At 41.9% G+C, this 9946-nt stretch overlaps 1 protein-coding gene across 1 annotated transcript; it reads left to right on the forward strand.

The window, feature by feature from the left end:
* The first annotated feature begins 3778 nt into the window (after positions 1-3778).
* LOC148028847 (uncharacterized) lies at positions 3779-7703 on the forward strand. Its single transcript, XM_087687613.1, has one exon. It carries the CDS (start codon positions 4863-4865, stop codon positions 7404-7406), a length of 2544 nt encoding a protein of 847 aa, XP_087543739.1. The 5' UTR covers positions 3779-4862; the 3' UTR covers positions 7407-7703.
* Positions 7704-9946: the final 2243 nt, after the last annotated feature.

Genomic DNA, 9946 nt, shown 5'->3' on the forward strand with positions numbered 1-9946 from the left:
CTTATATACCCTAGTCAGTGTGCGTGGGTGTCTAACCCCTAGTTTGTATGTATCTTGCTTGTTATAGTAAGTTGTCATTGTGTTACATCCATCAACAAAGTCAAATCCCTAACAGACACTCCTTAACATCTCATTTTTGGGTAGTGAGTGAGGCTTGTCTTTGATCACCGCTCACTTAACAACGTTGTTTTTTTGTATTTCTAGGCTTGGGCACCTTGTAGCACTCAAAATAACTCCTTCCATGTATTTTGATCCACCCAAAATTTTCATCAAGTTAATAGAACTTGATAATGGAAACTTAGATGATTTCAGTGGACCAATTTTGACTATAGGAAAATTGAGCAAGTATCCCATAAGCATATATTTAAAATACTTATATAGATGCCTTTTCCATGCTTTTTTTTTCATTGAACATGTAACCACACACACTGTAAAACAAAGCTTCACTCCTCATGCTCCTCGCTCTAAGCACAAGCTCCCACAAATATCCAATGTTGATTTGATACCAATTGAGAGGGAAGTAATGGTGGGATATGAGGTAGAAGCTATGGTGTGTAAGAGGATTGAGAGAGAGAGAATAACCCAAGAGACTTATGTAGATACAAAATAAATGGTACCCTTAATCTTTGTCATCTTCACTTAGTGTGTAGATAAATAAGGGGTGTCAACCCAACTATAGGATATTAGAATTTACCACAATAGAATGTGAGCATAGGTGAGTTAGCTGCAAACTTTCAATCTTCCTAGTTTCTTTGCTTTCTTGGGGATAGAGGGAGAGACATAGTGCAAACCTTCTTTGTTCCATTGGGTATGGTTTTTTTCATCTTTAGGCAAAGGTGCTCATCCTTCTCAAGCTTTATGTTTGCTAGATAAAGTAGTAGATTTCTCATATGCCAATCCCCCAAATAGTTTAGTAAATCCAATTTTACTAACAACTTAAGATCTAATGCTTATGACTTGTAAGGCAATGTGTTGATTGAATCTACATCTCAAGTCCACCTTAAAATTGCATGTAGAGTACGTATGATAGTTTTTCCTTTGTATGCAAACTTTATTTTAAGTCTAAGCATGCCTTTTTAACTTCCATTCCTTTGTGACCAAAATGTCATTTGAAAACCTAGTTGCCATAACACTTAGTCCACTATTTTTTTCCACTCTAACTATATTCCTTTTAGTCTTTCATGCTAATGTATTCCCCCACCCTCAGGAGTTCCCATAGGGCCTCCCCCATTAGTGCATACTGTGGCTTGTTTTTACTTGTTTATGCTCCTTACATTGAATTAACTACATTCTTGAGAGTTCTCATTATGATGAAAAGATGGTCCTACTACTCTTGACTTAGGAGGGGACCTAACGATAACATCAAATGTGAGAGTTTTACAGTGAAGAGCAAGAGATTGTCTTTTGAACTAATTGTTTTTAATCAAAAGCGTAAGTTGAGTTGTGGCTTGATGAAATAGAATCTCAAGGGGGAGGGGGGGATCTACTCATAAATATGCAAGTATATCACAAAAGAAGGGATTTTTAAAATACCTATTTTGTATGCTTTTTATATATAGAAGGGTGCCATATAGTGGGGTTATTCACAAATGGAATAGAAAAGGGCCGTGTTTTATCTACTAAGTAAAACTTCACTCATAAGGGTACCTTAGATAAGCCTTGAATGCACATGATATAGAGGGTTTACATGTACTAAACCCTTGAGAATAGAATAGAGATTATCTAGCTCTACTATTGGTACTATCCAAATCATCATGTAAGGAGATCTACAATGACTGAGCTCTCTTCTAAGGGAAAGGTACCCAAGCATGTGAAGCCCAAAGTAGTACATGTTTGAACTTTCAAGCTTAAGTGATTTATGTCGATTCACAATTTAAAAGCTCCAAAAAAGAGAAATGCACTATGATTGCCATTGTTTTATAGAAAGGCCAATAAGCTTTCAATGAGACTATGCGTGTTGCCTCAAATTGGCTTGAGGCCTCATGTGCCATGCTTTGACTTAGATAATGAGAAAATGTCAAGATAAATAATGCCCCACAATTCAACTTCTCTAATGACTACCACAAGTTCTTAGTTTATGATAGATGTACACATGATGAGTTTGAAGATGACCTACAATGAATGATGAAGATAGGAGAGCTCCCTAATTACGATACCAGTAGAACATGGTCCAATGGCTAGAGGTGAGCTCAATGTTGAAGGCAGGACATTGGAGCTCAACATAGTAAGATTGAGATGATTGAGAGTTTTGCACCAAGGACGCATTGTTCCATTTTTGAAACATGCTCTCAATGGAGCACCATGTACAATCTAATATATTGATATGTTGCTCTCCTTCAATGTCATTGGCATGTGTTTTGTCATCTCAATGTTTATATCGTCTCAATTGTAGATAGACTACCCAACATGTTCATGCCCCAAGCCTTCAAGAGAGACCAAATTGATATCCCATTTATCTTGGGTGAGCTTTGAACATCATCACATCATTTCCAACCATATGGGAATCTCAAAAAGAAGGAAATGACTAAATGGCAAACTAGTCTCTCTTATTACTCAATAGAATATTCAAATGGTCTTATCTCAAAACACAAGTGGCTAATAGTGGATGAAATTTTGTTCAACACATTAATGAAAGTCCATGTAAGCACTTGCTAAAAACTTAGTCCACAATTGAAGGGAGAAGGAAACAAGTGAGAAGAGTTTGGTATCTCTTACCATGTCTTTGTGAGTTGTTGGTTTTTCCATCTGCAAGCACTAAAATATAGGCTACTCTTTTGAGATCAAGGTGAAATCTATAACAAAGATGTCTCAAATATTATTCCAAAAATAAACTAAATGTCAACTTTGTACAAATCTTACCCATGTTCATAAATAAAGGTCGACTTTATCTCAAATATATTCCAAAAATAGACTAAACCTTAACTTTGTACAAATCTTGCCCATGTTCATAAATAAAGCTTATCTTATCCAAAATCAAAAGATAAGACCTCTCTTTGCCTTTGCCTTTGTCCTCTCCATTAAATGAGCCGAGAGACTTTCCGCCCATGTGTTAATGACCTATGTAGAGACAAAAAGCCCTCATTTGTGGTGGGTGTGTAGAAGTGCATAGTAATAGGAGAGAGAATGATCAATCACCTAGTGAAAGATGAAAAACCTAAACAATGGAATGCTACACATAAGATGTTGATTAGGATGATTGCCACAATCAACAAAGTTATTACAATTTAATTGCAAGCTACACAGGTTTTTAGTTACATGGAAACTTTCTATACTTCTTGTTTGTACCCTTTATGAGCACATGTGAGAAGACATTTTGTGAATGCTATGCCATTTCCAGCTCTTCATTTGGAGATGAATAGATGATTAATAAATGAGTGAGTCACCGGGATTGAGACAATGACTAAGGGTGGGTTTAGATGAGAAGGCTGAAAACTTGGGAAAAGGGGGTGGAAGTTGACATAGCAATGATAATATGATATGGGAAAGATTCATTGGATTCCTCGGGAGAAGGGTGAAAGCTTGAAAAGTTATTTGTCTTTGGCCATAAAGGCAATCGTTGTCAGCTTTTTTGACTAGATTTTTTACGAGCACTTTGTGAACGAGACTGTCGTGTGGTGAACGAGCTATTGCTTTTTCCTGCGACCCTTCCTTTCAAGGGAAAAGAACTTGTCTTAGTGGTGTCCTTTGTCCCCTGGTTGAAGTCTTTACGAACCTTACAGGTAAGATTCCATAACCATGGACATGGTAAGACCGTAAGACTCACTCCATAGCAAGACTTCCTCCATGTTGGGATCCACCCTTACTCTCTAGAACTTCCTTTAACAATCTCACAGAGCCCCCACATTCCCATACTGGTAATTCCTGAAACGCAGCCTATCCAGGCAGTTCCTCCCTAAGAATCGAACCTGGCTTCTAAGTTCTCACACTCTACCATGCCCCATAGAGTTATCCGACGCTGTGCAGTTCAAGCACGGTGCTGCACCATATAGTCGCTCGCTATAGATCGGCGCGCGGGGTCTTTAAAGCATGAACAGTGATGGGCTGGATCAAGACACATGAGTCAGTCAACTGCAGTCGTCGATTGCCCATTGACTTAGATTTCCGCCAAAATAAGTGGGTCTTCTCATTTGTGCCCCCCTATTTCTCTACGATCCTGTCAAGACGAAGAAGAGGCAAGTTGGGTCGTTTGCAGGAATCGGTCTTTTGTTACCTGGAGATAGACAATTGAGAGACTCGTCTTCAAATTGTTAGCTCAGTGGTCGATACCCGGAGTCTCGGGCCTTTCCTTTTGCGGCAGCAGGGCCTTGATCATACCTCATCTCGGACTCCATTGCAGCAGAATCAGGAGCGAGAAACTTGCTTCTGTGCTTTAGGAGCCCTTGGACCAGCCGCATGACAGGCTTATTATATGGCACCAGGTTTGAAGCCCTTGCATAAACCGAGACGAGTCCTTGCCCAGGATATTGTTGCTGCCTGCCACTTCTGTGCTTGAACTTGTTAACCCACAGAAGGAAGAGCATTGGGCCTGTTTCCTGTCAATCCTGCGTATGCGGTTGTGACAGAGGGCAGACAAAACAGAGATCAGTAACTGTAGCCATTGCCGATTAAGTTGAAAGGATTGAGCTGGCACGTCTGATAACATGTAATGGAATTTTGGCCATGTATCTGGTTTTGGAAAGGAAGAAAGCCACAATGATTGATAACATTCGAGCGTTTTGGCCATAGTTGCTGTCACCTTCTATGACTCTACAGTTGTGAAAAAGACAGAACAGAGCTTGATACGTGTCAGACGCCATCATCGATAAAGCATTCCATTGCAGGGGCAAACTTTGGCGTTTGAGAGCCTGTGGATCAGCTAGAGGATGACCCATCCTACCAGCGCCTTTCAATCATTCCTTGTTGTGGTATTTACTCATATCTGCATACATGCCATCTCTGTAAGTACAGGTCCCCTTCCTGCCTGTTCACACTCTGACTATGCCTCACTGAAAGCCTTCCAAGCTTCCATATTGAATCATCTGCCATGGCCAAACAACACCAACTGCTGCATGTGGCCAGGCATTCAGTGCAATCACTGTGGCCGTGTTGTTGCCTTGCAGTTACCTTTCATGGGTCTAAAAGGTTCTCTTTCTCCCCATTTTTTCAATCTCTCCGCCCTTAGGACTCTAGATCTCTCCAGCAACTCTTTCTATGGCCATATCCCTTCCAACCTTGAAAGCCTCTTCCAGTTGACAACCCTTGACCTCTCTCACAACCCTCTGCTTACTGGCCCTTTGCCCCCCCAATTGCCCCTCAACCTACATTATTTAGACCTCAGCCACTGTTCTTTCCATGGTCCCATCCCCTCCACTATTGCCAATATGTCAAATTTAAAAGAAGCCTACCTTGCTCACAATTCTTTTTCTTCCTTTATCCCTGCTGTCTCTTCAGCCATGGGAGCCTTGCAAACCTTTGAGGCATCCCATAATGTCATCAGTGGCAGTATTCCTGATTACATCCTGAATTGCACCAGTCTTAAAACACTTAACTTGGATCTCAACAATTTAAGAGGCCAAATACCACCAGATATTAGCAGATTAAGTAATGTTGAGACTCTGCAAATTCAAGGAAACGCCTTTGCAGGTAGTATTCCAAGAGAAATAGGAAAGTGCACCCACTTGAAACAGGTGTGGCTTGATGACAACTCTTTGAATGGCTCTATTCCAGCTGAGTTGTTTGGACTCACATCGCTTATGGCATTATCCCTCTCTAATAACAGTTTACAGGGGCCTTTAATTGCAGGCATTCTCAGCAGCACTCAACTTGCTTTTCTCTCTGTCTCAGGCAACAAGCTGTCAGGGGAAATACCTGCAGCATTGGGAGTCTTGGGAAGCTTGAAGGTGTTGCTTTTGGATGGCAATGATTTTTCAGGTCTTATCCCAGCTGAGCTGGGAAGATTAAGGGGTCTTCAGATCCTTGATCTGTCCAGAAATAGCTTAGATGGTCCCATTCCTTATGAGTTGGCAAGCAAGACTCACAGAAGAGCTGACACCACTGCCTGTCTTGGAGTAAATCTCAGTGCTCCATCAGACAGCTGGATACTGAAATGGGTCCTCGGCAATGATTTCAAGCAGAGGTTTGGTAAGAGCATGACAATGATGGGATACATGCAATGCTTGCTTAGAAGTAACAACACAGGGCTGCACTGTGTGGATCTGTCTTCCAATCATTTCACAGGACTTGTTTCCACATTTCTTGATCCTGGACAAGCTGATGTACGGGATATGAACATGCATGGCACCTCGATTCGGCGGTATATGTTAGAGGGACAAGGTTCCAGAAGCAAAATTTTTGCTGGGGTGGGAGTGGCTGGTGGTGCCTTGCTTATCGTAGGCATTCTGCTTATATGCCGTCTTAAGTTCGGGGGCTGGCAGCACAAGAGGCTTAATCGCCGTCCAACAAAACTGCCTAGCCTAAGGAAGTTCCATCGAGAAACGAGCAAGGTCTTTGACCCCAACTTAGAATCTATCAGCATGCGCATCCTTGTCAGGGCGACAAATAATTTTGACAAAGACAGAGTGGTTGGAGATGGAGGATTCGGGTATGTGTTCTCTGGAACTCTGCCTGATGGAAGACTTGTGGCAGTGAAGAAGCTCTCTCCTGGTGGGACACAAGGCAAGAGAGAATTTGAGGCAGAAATGGAGACCCTAGGTAATGTAAAGCACCCCAATTTGGTCTCCCTCTTGGCCTATTGCAATGTTGGTGATGACAGAGTGCTTGTATATGAGTTCATAAAGAATGGCAGCCTAGACACATGGCTGCATGAGAAAGAAGAAGGTCCTGTTCTGTTGAATTGGAAATTGAGGCTAAGGATAGCACAAGGGGCTGCTAGCGGGTTAGCATATTTACATCATGAGTGTCGTCCATATGTGATCCATAGGGATATAAAATCAAGCAATATACTACTGGGAAACGATTTTACAGCTCATATATCTGATTTTGGGTTGGCAAGAAACACGACTTCTCAGATGTCTTATGTGAGCACCGAGGCTGCTGGGACACTGGGGTATATGGCACCTGAATACCACACTACAATGCGGGCAACAAGGAGGGCTGATGTGTATAGCTTTGGCATGGTCTTGCTTGAGCTTGCCACTGGATTGAGGCCTAATCTGCATGTCAAAGAGAGGGATTTGCGGACTCTGGTGCGGTGGTCGATCCAATTGCACGAGGAGTCTTGTGATTTAGAGCTCCTTGATCCTGCCTTGAAGAAAGGAGAATCCTGTCCGCCCTTTGAGCAAGTTTCTGCTTACTTCAGTCTTGCTTGTGAGTGTGTGAGACAAGACCCAACAGGAAGGCCATCAATGGCAATTGTGCTGAAGAGGCTATCTGAGATTGGAGCAGAGCAAGCTGTACAAACACCCTAGTCCCCTCTTCTTTTGAGATAGGTTACCTTTAAAGCTGTCAGGTGGAATCTCCCTCAATGGCACAAGTTGGCTACCCATGCATATGTGCATCTCATTGGGGGGCCTCTGCTCCATGGATGAAATTATAGTCCCATGGTATTGGTGCACTCATGGTTCAGAATCAGGCTCTAGCATGTTCCTTTTTTCTGCTCGTTGCTGGGTGGCATTTGAGGCAGTTTTATCAGCTGTGCATAATGCTTTTGTCTGTTGGCCAGATAGCCTCTTGTACATTTTCTTCAATACATCAACGTTTATGAATACACACACCCACACACGCACATGCACATGCATGAGCAGTCTCCACAAAATACTGAGGTTTACTTCCAAGTGAGCTGGAAAAACTGGAAAACGAAACCTCCTAATTGTCTAACAGATGGTTTAAAATTGATAAAGTTGAGTCCATTTTAGTTATATCTTGGTGAAATACCATTCAAAGCCTTGGATACAACCTTCATCTTGAAAATTTGCAAACTATGGTTAATCCTTCATCAGGGAACCTCGATACGACCTTTGACGTGAAATTTCGCAAACTATGGTCAATCCTTCATCAAGGAACCTCGATAGGAGGAAGAGCACTCAAAATGGGGGACTGGTAATGGGACTTGTTCGAGATGTAAAACTACACAAGAATGCTTGTCTCATCTTTTTTTGCATTGCAGGTTTAATGATGGCCTCGTGAATTTTCTGCAGTATCTCAGTAGAGACTTCTACCCTTACAAAATCTCATGGAAGGAGCTACTACTTGGGGAGGCTGATGGTCTCCCAACTGAGATATGGTCCTGGCTGAGGGCTTACATACTCTGGTGCATTTGAACACAAAGGAAGAGTGATGAGGAAGAGGCAGAAAGGACTCCCCAAGAGTGCTGCTGATCTTTTCAACTCACATCAATCGCTACTGAAGAGGAGCAAGGGTGTTGAATGAGAGAGAGTGGAGGTAGAGTATTGGTAACAGTAGCTAGAAAGTTTATTGAGCACCACTTGCATTTCACTCCCACGTCTCAATGCTACTCCATGGCTGGGGGCTTCTTCTACTTCCTCTGTAGTGTCTCACGCGAGAAGGAGATCCGAAGGTTGGTCTTCTTGTACACCTATGAATCTTGAGCAACCCTTCATAAGTTGACAAGGTTTCTTCTTTACATTGCTTGCTTTCTTTGTAGAAGGAGATTGTGCATTGGGCAGCATGGCGGGTTATAGGGGTGATTTCGTACACACTATTCCTTGGATTGCTAGCTTTACTCATAAGGGCATTCTTCTCTATCAGTGCCCCGTTTGGATTACTGCCCCTACTCTCCCAGATTGACATTGCCTTGAGGGGGAAGTCGCTGCTATTGCAGGAACTCTCGGGAGGGTTTATGGGTTTGAGATCTTCGTTGGATGTCAGCTTTGCCCTTTCCTCAAATGAATGCCCCATATGTGTCAGGTTTGCCCGTTTCCCGAATACATAGTAGGAGAGCCTCCAAAAGGCCACGCCTGCTGATTCTTCTGATGGTTCTTTAGTTCCTACTTCCATAGGTCGGGACTCGGGATAGAGAAGTAGGCCTTTTAAACTTAACAATCGCAATCCAGGGTTGCCAATGACCTGAAGAGCTTGCTGGTTTACGTCAGCTCCGTGTGCATGCATTCTGTACATGTTCGAATCCTACGGAATAGTGCATGCATTCTGTCTACGTTCGAATCCTTGGGAATAGCTGGCTGCCTTACCCGAATGGGGTTCTTGATATCTCAAATCTCAAAAATACATCACATTACTAACAAAAAAAAATCATTGCTGAGTCTAGAATGAAAACATGTGCAATTAGGATATCTTCATTGCTAATATGCTTAATTTAATAAAGGGGATGCTAGAAAACAGCATCATGTGTCAAAGAAGGGCATAGAGCCTATTGGACGGAATTCTCAATCTATCAAGTATGGGGTTTCTCTTACAAAAATTGCCAAAAAACCCTTAGGTGGGTGGAACATGTTTTGATGTACAAGATGCGGCTTGTTAGGAGGACCTTACTAACTAAATACATGCATGTTATGGAATAATAGCAGCTTGTGTTCTAGAGGTAGGAGCCTTGCTAAAAACATTTAAGCTTGACATTGTTGTAGAAATAGTGAATAGCTAAAGTTTGATAGCTATATTCCTACACTTGGAATTTGTCAAATACGAAGGGGCCAAGGGGAGAGTCCATTATCCTAGTGAAGCCTTGCTTGCTATAGGTAGATGGTCGAGGGCTTGGGATAGCAAGACAAGTTTTGGTGGATGGTGAAAGTGTGGATGTAATTCATTTATGGTTCTTCTATGTAGTTGATAGGGCATCATGGTGGTAAATGTAACAAGAAAGAGTGGCTAATTTCTCTACTATTTTGCTAGGGAATTAATATATATATATATGGAGCGCCCTCAATCATGAACAAGTCTTTGTGTTCTTTTTCAATTTTACTAAAAACAAGAATGTCATCGAAAAAGACTATTATACAATACTGAAAATGCAAAAAAATTCTATTCATCATTC

This window comes from Lygodium microphyllum, chromosome 11 (genome assembly GCF_053477565.2).
Source record: "Lygodium microphyllum isolate KBCC chromosome 11, Lygodium_microphyllum_v1.1.10, whole genome shotgun sequence".
Classification (NCBI taxonomy): Eukaryota; Viridiplantae; Streptophyta; class Polypodiopsida; order Schizaeales; family Lygodiaceae; genus Lygodium; species Lygodium microphyllum.

What these genes read in the sequence shown, in the direction of transcription:
- LOC148028847 (XM_087687613.1), top strand. Translation starts at nt 4,863, where the DNA reads ATGACCCATCCTACCAGCGCCTTTCAATCATTCCTTGTTGTGGTATTT.